Below are 14,460 nucleotides of genomic sequence, written 5' to 3' on the forward strand. Positions count from 1 at the left end.
GGGATCACAGGCATACGCCACCACGCCTGGCTAATTTTTTTTTTTGTATTTTTAGTAGAGATGGGGTTTCACCATGTTGGTCAGGCTGGTTTCTAACTCCTGACCTCGTAATCTGCCTACCTTGGTGCTGGGATTACAGGTGTGAGCCACTACATCCAGCCAGGGACCTAGTTATATAATCAAGACACCACCTTTAACCTGCCAACTTCTTGATAAAGAATCCCAGCAGTCAACAAATACTCCAGAAGAAAGAAACACGCCCTTGAAAATTAAGGCAAACTTTTCAATATTTATTTATATTTTCAAGACAAAAAAATATAAAATTTGCTTCTTTTTATTATAGAAATAATCCATGCTCTCTATAGGCATTTTAGAAAACACAAAAGATCTTAAAGAAGTAAGTAAATAAAATAATTATTACCCATATGTCAGTGATCCAGTGATATCTACTATTAACATTTTAGTGCCATAGTAAAAGCTGAACAACCAGCATTTTCATAAGCAGTGCTTCGGATGAGGCCCATGAAAAAGGGGTTGCTTGGTTTGCTTGCAAAGAAGAGGTACAGGGAGATAAAATATTTTGTCAAAGTCACCCAGTGAGAGGGTGGCAAAACCAAAACAAAGATGCCAGGCTCTGGGATTTTCTGGCATTAGTCACAGCTGAAAGTCTCTTCGTGACCCAAGAGCTCTGACAGTTGCTTTTCTCTGCCATTCTCCAGCTGGTGGCTAAGGAAAGGAACAGCCATCTTCAACAGAACCCAGCTGACCCTGCTGAAGGACAGACAAGGGGATGATATGTGTCAAAGCAGTTGTGGATGTGGTTTCATCCCATAGATTCCTGCAGGAGAGGCGGGGTGTTCCCTCTGTGGGGTAGGAGGGAGTGACTGGAGTGATTTAAGGAGTCTGGATCTGTGAACTCCTTAGCCTGAAGAAGGCTAAAGAGAATTGCCTCAACAATTGAAGACAGATAATGACTAGCCTTTGCTCCAAAGACCTGTCAAGCTAAGCCATTAGTGAAAACTTGTTTCTTGTTGTCAATCTTCTCCAGGAAGAAAAGTTTTTGGCAGCTGAGGTGGTAATGACCAACATTTGGGAGTCTCAAGCCCACTGCTAGGTAAAATAGCTATTGGCCTTGGGCACTAAAGCTGCCAGTGCACAGATATTGCTAGTAATCCAGCATTAGTGTTTTTCTTCTTCCTAAAATAAGCAGCAATGTAGTCTAACTGTATCAGAAAAACCGTAAGTTTGCGTTTCAAGGTAGGAACCTGGACATGCTCCATTAACCGGCTTCCAAACAATTGCTCTGTCTCTAAAGCTCATCTTCCTTAACAGAGGCATTATTACAGCAACCAGCATATTTTCAGACCTTAAGACCTTCTACAAAACATTGGCAACAAAATCCTCTCAAAGTTCCAGCCATCCTTTTCACACCTCAGAATAATGTACTGTTCACTCTAGCTAATTTGTATGGCAGTGTTAGCCTCTCAGTTTGAGATACTACCGAAAGATCACTTACTTGGAAGTCGCAAAGTTGTAGAATGTTAGAGCTAGAAGGGATGGTATAGGTTATTTATTTCCACCTTACCACTTTATAGATTGAGAGAGGTCCTGAGAATATAAGTGATTTGTTTTCAGATGTGAAAGGGTGTGCATTTGGGGTCCTAGGCCTTTGTCAACACCATCTCATTTCTCTCCACTCCTTTAATGTGACATACAGAACCTGGAAAACCTGGTCCCAAAGCAGTGCACTTACTTGCCATCACCACTCTCCTTTCTTAATGGAGCATCCTAACAACTGATTCAGAGAGTTCTTTTTGAGGTCAACTTCTCCTGGGGGCAAGGGAAGAAAGACCATTCGACCATCCAAGCATCCTTAACTCAGCTCTATTTAACCTAGAGACAAGGAGAATGTTGAGCTAAAGAGAATGATAGTAGTGTTTTCTCTTAAAGAAATAGCTTCAGACTTTGGTATTGGATTGATAGGGAATCCCATTCCAGGATGTTGACCTTCAGTTGCCCTGCATCCTCTTAAGAGTGCTTCTTTAACTCTCATCGTATGTGTAACCTGCAGAAAGGGCTGTTTCCTCCTGATAAGGAGCAATCCTGAAACAGAGACCCCCGAAGAAGATAGAGTTGAAATGACAAAACCTCAGAACACCTGAGTGTAGTCAAAATATGAGTGCAGAAGCTGATAATTTTAACAATTTTAACCAACTATAACTTTTATTATAGATAGCACTTATATGGCAATGATTTGTTTAGTTATACTACCTGCCAGGGTTCAAATTCTGGCCCTGACAATTACTAGCTATGTGATGCCAGGTAAGCTGTTTAACCATGCTATCCTCAGTTTCCACACCTGCATAAGTGATAATAGCACCTACTTTGCCAAATTATCATGAAGATTAAGTTCAGTGTCTATTTGACTTTCTCTTCCCAGGGCCTACTATCATGCCAGACTAATGAGTACTCAATAATTATTTGTGGATTATTTTATTAGCATAATTTTCAATAAACTTCCTTGGAAGGCTGAACTTAAATAATTTCTTTATTACACGATGCACTGAAGAGAAGAATTAGGCCAAGATATGCTTTTCTATTAATCAGAATGAGCTGAAGATAATGTTTGTCTGTAAAGAGAAGTTGAAACCAGATACAAGTTTTGAATATTTTAGGACAACACTTGAGAAATGTTAGAATATCTCCATTTTCACATTTATATATGTTCTTAGAATTGCCTTTTGTGTCCCATCCAAGTTGGCTAGAAGCTGATTTCAATTTCTCCGCAAAAGTTGTAGACTATAGGTACTAGATACTTTTATTGTCTTGCTTAGCCAGCAGTGGTCTCCTTCTAAAATCTTAAGCATTTAGAGCCCATATCCTTTATTGGACATGTTAGTACGCATTGTCTTAGGGCATTTATAGTTGTCATGGTTTGTCATTTAATTATGATAGGTTCACCTTATATTTTGATTGGCCATAGCTCCTACTGGGGAAGGACAGAGTCTTATTTCTCTCTCCCTCACAGGCCCTATCACAGTGTCATGAATAACAGTGAACTATTTGTTGATTGATAGGTCTAAAATTATGTTTGTCTTACACTTTCGAAAGTGTCATTTCTGAAAGGAAAGGTGTTGAACAGCCTTCTCTAGAGATCTTTAAAAATAATGTAGGTTCTCACCTGATTGGGGTGAGGAAAGGGAGGTCTTTGGGGGCAATGAAACGGCCTTTGGTTCTGAAATTGGAATTGTTTGAACTTCAGTTTGAATGTACATTTGAAAATAACGTGTTAAAAATATGACAGGATATTCTGTTCAGAAGATGGGGCTGGGGCCAGGCCAAGGATGTGGATATATAGAAAATGTTCTCCAGCTCAGAAGAGAAGAGTACAGGGCAATTATGAGTACAAGAGCACAGAGTTTAGAGCACATTTTGCACAGTTGGCACATTTTGCCAGGCCTTACAAGTCCGATTCACTGTGTCTGGAAGAGAGCAGGAATACTAGTTTTCTATCACTGCCGTAACAATACCACAAATTTAGTGGCTTAAAACACCCGTTTCTTAGTCTTAATCTGTTTCATGCTGCTATGACAGATTATCTGAGACTGGGTAATTTATAAAGAACAGAAATTTATTTTCTCACAGTTCTAGAGGCTGGGAAGCCTAAGGTCAAAGTGCTGGCATCTGGTGTGGGCCTTCATACTGTGTCCTCACATGGCAGAAGGCAGAAGGGAGCAAACCCAGTCCTGCAAGCCCTTTTCTTGGTAGCATTAATCCATTCACCAGGACAGAATTCTCATGACCTAACCACCTCCCAAAAGGATCCACCTTCCCTTGGTTGCACTGGGGATTAAATTTCTAACACATGAATTTTGGGAGACATGTTCAGACCATAGCAGTTATCTTACGATTCTCTAGATCAGAAGTCCAGTATGAGTCTCACCAGGCTAAAATACTCTTCTCCATTTAGAAGTGTCCCAGGCGTCTGAGGCTTAATATATCCTAAATGGAGCTCCACTCTTCACCCCAAACCTGCCCCTCCTGCTGTCTTCCTCATCTTAGTAAATACCAATTCTATTCCTGTGGTTGCTCACGTCAAAAACTTTGGAGTTTTCCTTAGCTCTCCTTTCTTCTTTTTTTTTTTTTTTTTTTTTTTTTTTGAGACGGAGTCTCGCTCTGTCGCCCAGGCTGGAGTGCAGTGGCGTGATCTCGGTCACTGCAAGCTCCGCCTCCCGGGTTCACGCCATTCTCCTCCCTCAGCCTCTCCGAGTAGCTGGGACTACAGGCGCCCACCACCATGCCCGGCTAATTTTTTTTTTTTTTTGTATTTTTAGTAGAGACGGGGTTTCACCGTGGTCTCGATCTCCTGACCTCGTGATCCACCCGCCTCGGCCTCCCAAAGTGCTGGGATTACAAGCGTGAGCCACCGCGCCTGGCCAGCTCTCCTTTCTTCTAAGCCCTGTTCAACAAATCCAGCTGGCTCTACATTCAAAATTATATCTAGAATCTGATTATTTCTCACCATCTCACAATCTCTCATCTGGATCCCTGCAGTAACATATTGAACCGGTTTTGTTTCTTCTCCTCATAATCTATCCTCTGCACAGTAGCCAGAGTGATCTTGCTAAAACATAAGCTGGATCTGTCACTCCTCTGCTCACCACAGTCAGTTGTCCCATCTCATTTGGAATAAAAAAAGCTAAAGACATTATGATGGCCTAAGAGGATGGCTCTATTACTCTGGTCTTCCTGTGCTCACCATTAGAGGTGTTGCCCCCTCCCTGATGTTTTGGATCATCAGACATCGAAGTTTCCCACCTGGCCATGGCCATGGGTCATCCCGATAGCAGATTTTAGGTCAAATAGGAGTTTCTGGTCCTCCACGTCCTCTGGCTCACTCCTGACTTTCTCCTATCGCCATTGTGATAGTCATCAGAGTCTGAGTGTAGGAGATGTTCTTGCCTGACTCAAAAAGTTGATAAAAACATTCCTCCACAGGGTTGCAGACTCCTCAACCCAATGACAAGCCCAGGGTCATTTTCTGGTTCTGCTGCTCTTGTACCTAGTCAGACCAAGTAACTGGAATGGCAGTTGTTTCTGTGATGCACACCATTGTTGGAGTTTGAGGAAGGGAAAGATGCTCTTAGAAAAAGGGAAGGGTGGAGTGGGGTCATTTCTACTTTATGTTCACCATGTGAGTCTTCCAACATCTCTCTGCTTAGTTGGTTATACTCTTGGGGATTTCATGCATCTCAAAGTACACAAGCATCTTTGAGAACAATTGTTGCTTATTATTGAATTCAGTAGCTGGTAATGAGGTGAAGGATGTAGACAAAGCCTTTCCTTAAAGAATAACAGGGTTGGGATGGTGTGGTATACACCCGCTTCCTCCCCTTGCACTGTTCTTGTTACTTAGACAGTTCGATGCATGCTTTTTAAAAACAAAACTGACACATTTTTAAAAGCTAATGAACGTATAAGATAATAAATTGGTTACATACAACTAAGGCCTAGAATACACACATCTTATTACTGGAATTCAATATCATCGTGGCCAAGAAAACTGAGAAGGGGGCTAAGATCAGCCCAGGGCCTTTTTAGGCCATCTGATGTGGCAGTAGGGTTGATGTGTCGTGTCCTGCTTTTGTCTAATAGGTCATTGCCTGTGAGCAGCAGTATGACTCTTCCTATGACGCTCGCTGTGACGTCTGGTCCTTGGGGATCACAGCTATTGAACTGGGGGATGGAGACCCTCCCCTCTTTGACATGCATCCTGTGAAAACACTCTTTAAGATTCCAAGGTAAGACACAAGATGGCGCTCTTGACTCATTAGTTCTTTGTGAAAGCGTCTAGTTAGAGGGATAATAAATAGTTTGTAAGCAATTTCTCTCCAAACCTGACAAAGCCTGATTGTGAAATATATTTTCTTTGAAAAAGCAAGGGGAGTTGGGGGGGATAGAGAAGAGGATGTTCCTGAAAGATAACATACTCCAAGGAATAATAAGACCATGTTGGAACAATTGCATATTTTTAGCACTCAGCTTTTTCTGAGATACTCATTTTTTGTACTTTGCACGATAAGACTACGAATGGAATTGTGGATTAAGTAATCTGTCTAAATGCTAGTGTTTTCTTTTTAATTACATACTTTCTCTAGTATTCAGTGAAAACATATGTATATCATATTGCTGTATTCACTCAGACTAGCACTGAAATGTATCAGAAAATGTTACATCAGCGCTATATCTTACTCTCCATCCCTTAATTTCCATCTCAATGGAAAATTATGCGGAAAGAGGTCTGTTTGGAGAGCATTTAAATGCAAGTATACTTTCTATTCTGTGTATTCATTAGGGGTTTGTACAAGAGGTTGGGTTGCCTTTCATTGGAATTGGGCTGATGTATGGCCAGCTCACGGCTCTAGTTACGGAAAATGAAGCTATCCAGGGACTCCTTCCCAACCAGGGTGCAGATTGAGAGATAATTTGTACCTTCCAAATGTCTCTTTCAAAGGAAGGCTCTGGGCAGGCTGGGAGCCATTTAACTGCCTTAACAATACAAGTGTTGACCTTTCCTTATCTGCACAATCACACAGCTATCACAGCCTTTAAAAATTTCTCCTGATTGCAATTTGCATTTCTGATTAGGTCTATTTATATGCAGATGAGGCTCTCTGGTGTTCATCATCATAATGTTATCATTTTATACCTAATCCAGATGTGAACAACCACCAACCACTATTCCAAAAATGATTCCCACCCAAGCCAGAGTTAGTCTTTTTGCCTTTTTCGAATCACAAAAACAGGTCACAGTGATTAGAGGAGCAGACGAAGCACCTGGCTTTTTAAATTAATAGTCTGGTGAACATTCAAAAGGATATAAGAATGCAGGAGCTAAAAGCTGCATTGTATATAGTAATAAGTCAGAAAATGGGAAATGGTGTCTGGAATGATTTGTGTGTGTGCTTTGATTTTTTTACAAATGGTTTACCCCTCACCATTTATTTAATGTGGCAACATAATTTCCTGAATATCAGGATTAAGGTGTAGCTTCTCATTAGCAAAATAATATGTACTTTTGATAAGAGATCATCTATATTTTTTCCTTTCTTGTTATGTGTTTGTATATAGACCAGGTGTTCAAAAATTTCTTAAGGTGATAAATGTGAGGTACAAAGAGTGTGTTTGTGTGGGGCAGGGTGGGAGGGAGGGGGGTGTGTATGTGTTAAATAGACCCTTCCACTCCAGTGACTCCACTTGGCTGGCTTCTGTGCCCAGCCAAGCTTCTGATCTCTAATAATCTCTATATTCTCTCACCACTCATCTCTTCCATCTTGGGAGAAGCCTTCAGATCTCCAGATGTAGGATACGAGTTAACTAAGTCTCTACTGCCTGCCTCGGGACAGAGTGGATCCCAAGAATTGGGCAATTGTTAGAAAAGGATCCTTATCCCAACTTAGTTTAAGGCTTTGTTTCTCTCCTCCTGGTGTAACCTCCTGCCCTTTTAATGTCTCTTGGTTCCTGTGCAAATGATGAATCAGATTGAACTAGGCAATGTCAGCAATAATCAGTCAGCAGATTCTCAGTGTGATTATGTGTGCTCATGTGTGTTCAACACTTGCCATTGTCACAACCTTAATGGCTGACTTGACATTCTTGGACAAGAATGATAAGAGGTTTTATTTTATTTTATTTTAAATCTTAGCATATTTATATACATTGTACAGCTTTTTTCTTCCCCAAACCAGGAAAAATATGTTGGGTTTATATTCACCAAGTTATTTACTTTACAATTACTCTATCAATTAGAATTGCACAGTTGTCTTTGAAGGGTTATGGATTGACCAACTGTGTGCATCCTGTGTGAGTGCTACTTGATTTCTAGTGCTAAAAATGTATCCTTTCCCCAGAAAAGCTCTTTGATGAAAGGTACAGAAATTAAGCATTTATGTATTTTTAAAAGGCATTCAAATTATTTACCTATGTGTTTCATTGGAATCTATCTCAGTTCAGTGCCTGTCTGTCTGTCTCTCTCTCTCTCTCTCTCCACCCCCTCAGTGGGGAAAAGCAAATGAAAAATAATGACAAAAATCCTTTGAATCCGTTTGGCTTCAGAATTAATTTTTTTTCTATTTGAATGTGACTATTTTCAGTGTTTTGGAATTCTTGTCAGTGAAACAATGAAATCCTTTTCAGGGTATGCTGGGATCCAGAATACTGTGTGTGGCTTTTTCCTCTGGCTTTCCTCACTGACCTTTTCCCGGCAACCCTTTCTTTACTGGAAATAAATTGAGTAAATTACCCAGTAAGGGAAGAAAGTAAAACCTTGACTGAGTCAGGGAAGAAGTGACTTTCACAAGTTAAAAAAAGATTTATGAGTTAATGAAGTGCTGGTTACCTGTGAGCCTTAGATGTCAATAAAACAGGTAATTAGGAAGGTTCCCTGGGTACTGTCAGGAAATAGGAAGCAACTAGCCTTGATATGGTTGATTTGCCTGTACATGGGTCTCCTTGCTTTTCCCTTTTCTTCCTTTATCCACCTTCTCCTTTCTCTTGACCTTCACACTAGAAGATCACACACAGGGTCATCATGACCTGCTTTGAAATACTGCGTGACTTACAATTGTTCCCACTTTGCAAATACACAGAAATTATCTGCTGATTGGCAGAGCATCCACTATTTGCTGAACCTGTCAGCATGTGTCATCTTGTCTAATGCCTTTGCTCCAAAAAAGTCACCCCTCTCTGACTGTCACTGCTCTGTCTGCTGCTATTTTTCCCCAGGAGTTATAAGAGAGCAAATGAATGAAAATCATTTCTCTCAACATCAGTGGATTCAACTCTCTCTCATGACTCTTTACTGAGGACTTCTTTAAAATTCCAAAGGCTTAAAAGGATATTGAAGATGACCTGGACATATTTTTCACTTAAAAAGTGATCTGTTTTGTAGATATAATTGCAAGAATCAATAGAGTTAGTGGAAATATACAATTATGTTGGTCTCTTGACAAGCAGGTATCTTTCCTTAGCTTTGAGTCTTTGGCTAATGACCCCCTTGACTTCCATAGAGGGGAGTGAGGAAGGCTGTGGGCATCAGTGTGGGTGTGTTCACTGGTCAGTCACTGACACCTGCATCATCTGCCCATTTATTTGGGGCCAGGTAGGACCTGACTCTGTCCAGTGTCTCATCACACATTGAATATTTCCACTTTATTCTTTGTGGAAAAATGCAGAATGTTTTCAGGATTCTCAGCAGAAATGTCTTTGGCTGGAAGTGGACAGCACAGGCTGGCCTGAACATTCCAGTCCCTGAAGCTGGTGATTATCCCTTCCTAAAGAGAATTTCCCTGCAGTACACAATTCAAAAAAAGGACAGCTCATGATAATCACCAATTTGCATTTCGGCTTGTTTCCCTCACTAAATCTAGGTTGTTCCAAAGTCACCTGGACCCAACTGTATTTGTTTCGTAGGGCTGCTACAGCAAATGACCACAGACTTGGTGGATTAAAGCAACAGATATTTATTCTCTCACAGTTCTGGAGGTCAGAAGCCCCAAATCAGCAAGTCAGCAGGGCCACACTCCCTTTGAAGACTCTAGGGAATAATCTGTCTTTGCCTCTGCCAGCTTCTGGTGGTTTCAGCTTTTCCTTGGCTTGTGGCAGCATGACTCCAATCTCTGGCTTTATCTTCACGTGGCCGCCTTTCCCATGTCTTTGGGTCTTCTTTTCTGGTCTCATGTAAGGACATAGACTTAGGGCTTGAAATCAGGATGATTTCCTCTGGGGATCCTTGCCTTAATGACATCTGCAAAAATTCTTATTCCAAATGAGGTCACATTCTCAGGTTCTGAGTAGACATATCTTTTGGGGTTGACAATTTAACCCTTTATACCAACCAACTTTTATGTTTACCACATTCCCTGAGAAACTAATCTGGGGGCAAGATACAAGACAATTAGCTCAATGATCATGGAAAAATAATAGCTGCTAAGATCAGTCAAGTGCTAACTATGGGGCAGGTACAGTGTTCTGTGTTTTAGAAATAGAAAAGCATTTAATCCCCACAGCAACTCTGTGAAGTAAGTACTGTCACCACTATTTTTTCCAGATGAGAAAACTCAAGGATGTTAGGCAGGCTTGCTTCCTCTGGTCATGCACCCAGGGAGGAAAAATGATTTGAATCTGAGAAGTTTGACTCTAAAGCCCACACGTTTTGCTACTACATTGAAAAGTTAAAGCCCTTCCTTAAATTATATTATGTGTTGATGAATTATATGTTGAGCACTGAGGGGACTGGTGTATATGGAAATGAATAGAAAGTGGTCCTGCCCTTTAAGAAGCTTACAGTCCAATATCTTTCCTCCTCCCAATTTTAAGCTGACATTATCAACCTGAAAGTTAGAATATTATTAGCATCATGACTGAATCAGCCAAGAAACGGAAGAACAGAAATCAAGAGTCATAGGTGAGCATAGGCTGTCTCTGGCTCATTGATTTATGACCCCCAAACCAGAAATCTCTCCCTTCTCGAAACTCCCCTTAAAGCAACTGTTTTTTAGTTCCTAATTTAGAACACTTAAGGCAAGTTTTTAAACTAAAGAATTGTGGAACACATGTTATATAGAAGTAGAAAAATACTTCAGGATATCATCATTCTCACCCAGAAGTTTCTGCCCTATCTCACCTTCGTTGCAAAGCTGTGTCTCCCGTGTCAGGGCTATTTCTAGTATAGCCAACACCTTCTCTCCCTTTGCCTTTCTCTTATTTTTTTCTCTTCTCTTTTATTTATTTATTTTTTTAAGTAGGAAAAGCTCATTCTTGGTCTTGAAAATGGAAATCTGTTTCTGGCATGCTAAGTTGGAACACATTTTCTCATGAATGCAGTATTTTCAATGTTATTTAGGAGGAAGCAATAGAATAGCTAAAGTTCTCTACTTTGGATGCATTATTAGATTTTTGTGGCTAAATAGAGCTGTATGACCTAGTCTAAGGACTTAGGCTCTCTCTAGAGCTTTATACTTATGGAAAAAGAAAATGCTTTCCAAGTTCTAAACTACCAATTTACAAAAGCGCTTTGGAGCACAATCCACTGGGAACTTGGGAATGCCCTTGTCCTCTACCCTAGGACACCTTAAACTTCGTTCATCCAGACTCAGGCTTGGGTTGGGTGCTTGAGTTGCAGAGATGACAGAGTTTTTGCTGTCAAGGAACACATCAGTTTACTGCCTCCTCCTCATTTATCGGTAAAGGTGAAATGGAGAGAGTTTGGATAACAAAAAGGAGAAAACAGATTTTTGGGAACCCAGGGTCTGGATCCTTGTGGACTGCCTGGATGCTGTGGGTAGTGGGGCTCAGATGGGCAAGCCACTGCTTGAAATATTTGTGAGTCTATTTGAAGAGCTTCCTCAGGGACTCAGTGCCTCCAATCGACTCTCATCCTGAAATAGGATCCTTGGGCTAAATTTTTATCTTACATAGGCATTTTTTTTTTCTTTAAGATTCCTTTTGATTCTGACTTTCCTAATTCACCAACCAAATTGTTCCTATATGGGAAGCAGTAGTCCCTGCCTGCTCCTCAGCTGTGAGATGCAGAGGCAGCAGGGAGCCCTGAGTCACCAGTAATTGTCTCACTATTACAGAATTGTCACAGGACATTTTCCTTTAGGGCTGTGAAATATAAAGAAAAGAAATTAAAACTAAACTATTATTGAAGTGTAATGAGTGAGGGGTGGTGACTGTTTAATGGCACAGTGAGGCTGGATTTGCCCTGGGGAGTGTTGGCTTCTCTTCGCCAACCCAGGTCACTTAGCTATTGGCCTTTTGAGCAATGAATCCTCACGATCCAAGCTTCACTCATAAAGCAAGAGGTGTTAGAAGAATTAGCATCATTTAGCATTTATTGAGTGCCTAATAGCAAAAAAAAAGTTTAAAAATATTCCAATAGAAAAACAATTATCTTTTATGAATCTTTTTCTTTCTTTGAGAGATTTCTAATCCCATTTTTAATGGATTGCCTTCAGCATGTACCCTGCTCCAGATCCCCGGAATATCTTCTGGGCCCAGGACTTGACACTCCATTTCCGTGGGAACCCAGTAGCTGGAGGCATCTGGCAGAAATGCCCCAGAAGGCTTTCACTCTGTGGAACACATTTCCAAATTATTTTTAAATTCGAGTTGAGCAGCTGGGGCCGTTCAGTCCTATGTAGGTACTGCTTGCTGCCCCCTGCCTGAGTCCTGGCAGGCAGGGAGAATTTAGCTTTGCAAGGTTTCATTTGGGGATCAGGTGGCAAAGCAGGAGCATGCCTTCAGGGACTTTGGGTTCCCACCACTACTGAGTAAGAAGCTCACCCTGAGAGACAGGCCAAAGGTGCGAGGGGTTGATTCACAGCGCTATCTTCTTCTCATTACCCTGGTTTCATTGTTTTGGAACCACTGACTGTGGCTAATTCCAACCTAGCTCCTAAATGATGGAGAGATGGGCAAAGAAGTAGGCAAGGAAACAGAGCTCAAAATTGTACTAGAGTTGAGGCATCCTAGTTTCCTCTCTACTCCAGAAAAAACTAAGGAATAAAGGTGAGGAATAATTATAACTGCCTTTATGGGTTGGCATAATGATAGGGGCAGGGGTAAGACAGGGATGAAGAGCAATGAGGTGATAGTCTAAAGGAAGGTTCTTCACAGCTGGAGCTGGCCATTCCTGCAGGATCCTAGAGTCAAGTGAAGCCAGTATCATTAGAAGGAAAATATAGTATAGTGGTCCAGCATGGTTGTTTGTATCAGTTAACTACTAGTATGTAACAAACCATCCCCAAACTTAGTTGCTTAAACAACAAACATTTATGATTTTTCACGAGTCTGTGGGTTCTCTGGGTGGTTCTGCAGATCTTGGCTGGGCTTGCTCATGCATCTGTGATCAGCTGAGGATTTGGCTGTGTTGGTTGGTCTAGGATAGCCTTGGCTAGGATGACTTGGCTCCAGTCCATGTGGTTTCTTATCTTCCAGCAGGCTAGCCTGAGGTAGTTCTCATATTGGTGACAGGGTTCTAAGCATAGATAGAGGAAGGAATAGAAAATTGGACCAGTTTTGTTCTCAAGTTATTACAGTGTTCTACATCAATCTACATGGGTTCAACTAGCAGCTCCATCACTTTCAAGTTCACCAGTGTGAACTTGATCAAGTTACTTCATGTCTGTGTGTGTCAGTGTCCTCCCTTATAAAATGAAGATATAATAATGTCGACCTCACAGAGCTATTGTGGGAATTAATGAATGCACAGAGCTCTGAATATTTCATAGTAAGCATTCAATTCATGCTGGATGCTACCAAGGATCATATCTCAAGGGCATATTTATATTGTGAGGAATTTTCTTTCCCTTGCAGCTGAAGAATTAAAAGCTTCTATTCAAAAAGAGCCACCCATGAGATCAGTCATTTGAAAGTTCAGCTAATTGACTGATGATTGTATGAGGAATTAAGAGAGAATGAAGGCTGATTTCTCAAGTCCCTACTACTTACATTGCATCTGTGTGAAGGACTCTGCCGTTAGTATCCATTGTCACAACTCCTTTGTAAATAGACACACTCTTAAGAGATATGGTCACATACACCTCACCCTCACACACATACATGAGTGCTGTGACAGGAACTGCACATGAGGAAGCAGGGCTGGCCTTAGGCTCCACTGCCATGATGTCTACAATGAGTGGTGATGCTGTCATCCTCTGAAGAGAACTAGGGCCATGGTTCTTTTCCTTTGCTATCAGTTCTATCAGTTTTTGTGGTGGTTTTATGCTTGGTTGATGAGTTGTATGACTGGTCTTGGCTGCCTCCTTCTACAGGGTCCTTTTAGCCACTTCAGTAGGTTCAATCTTCTCCAGGGTTCTAGAAATTTTTTTGTCTGCAGATAAAGGGACAATAGCAGGAGTTCTAAACTTAGGGTCATTGATTCAAAATTGAGTCCCATTTTGCTATTTCCTCTACCATAGATAGTATATTTTCTTTCCAGCCCAACCTGGAAAGGCTCAAAACATTGGCAAAAGGAGACAGAAAACTGAAGCCAGGTGAGGGGATTGTAAGGAGAGCACCTGGTTGTTGCAGATAAGTTCAGGTTTCTTTGGGGAAGAGTGATACTCCAGGTGCTTAGGGAATATACAAGTGAGACTGCTGCCCCACTATCAGTGCTCTTAGAATTCTGGAGAACAGAAACAGTATTAGAGGAGTGGAAAAGGGAGGATGTGCTTCAATTCTTCAAATAAGGGAAGAGGGCAGAGCCTGCAGACTACTATCTGGTGAGCTTGACTTTCATCTTGGGATAATTACTAAAAATTCTTTTATTTTCTCCTTGAATAGTGTGTGAATTCTTAGAAAGCTGTGATCAGTAGGAATTAGCATGGGTTCATTATAAACAAGCCATGTCAGACAATTTCCTTATTTGGTGTTACTGTGAGACTGGTATGAATA

At 41.1% G+C, this 14,460-nt stretch overlaps 1 protein-coding gene across 2 annotated transcripts in view; it reads left to right on the top strand.

Annotated features, from left to right (window-relative positions):
* The window catches only part of MYO3B (myosin IIIB), a 503,395-nt gene that overhangs the window by 60,800 nt on the left and 428,135 nt on the right, over window positions 1–14,460 (top strand). For both annotated transcript variants that reach the window (XM_003254238.4, XM_003254240.4), the window contains exon 7: window positions 5,656–5,801. In XM_003254238.4, coding sequence (XP_003254286.2) covers window positions 5,656–5,801 — 146 coding nt within the window. The remainder of the gene's footprint in view (window positions 1–5,655; window positions 5,802–14,460) is intronic.

This window comes from Nomascus leucogenys, chromosome 22a (assembly GCF_006542625.1).
Source record: "Nomascus leucogenys isolate Asia chromosome 22a, Asia_NLE_v1, whole genome shotgun sequence".
In the NCBI taxonomy this organism is placed as follows: domain Eukaryota; kingdom Metazoa; phylum Chordata; class Mammalia; order Primates; family Hylobatidae; genus Nomascus; species Nomascus leucogenys.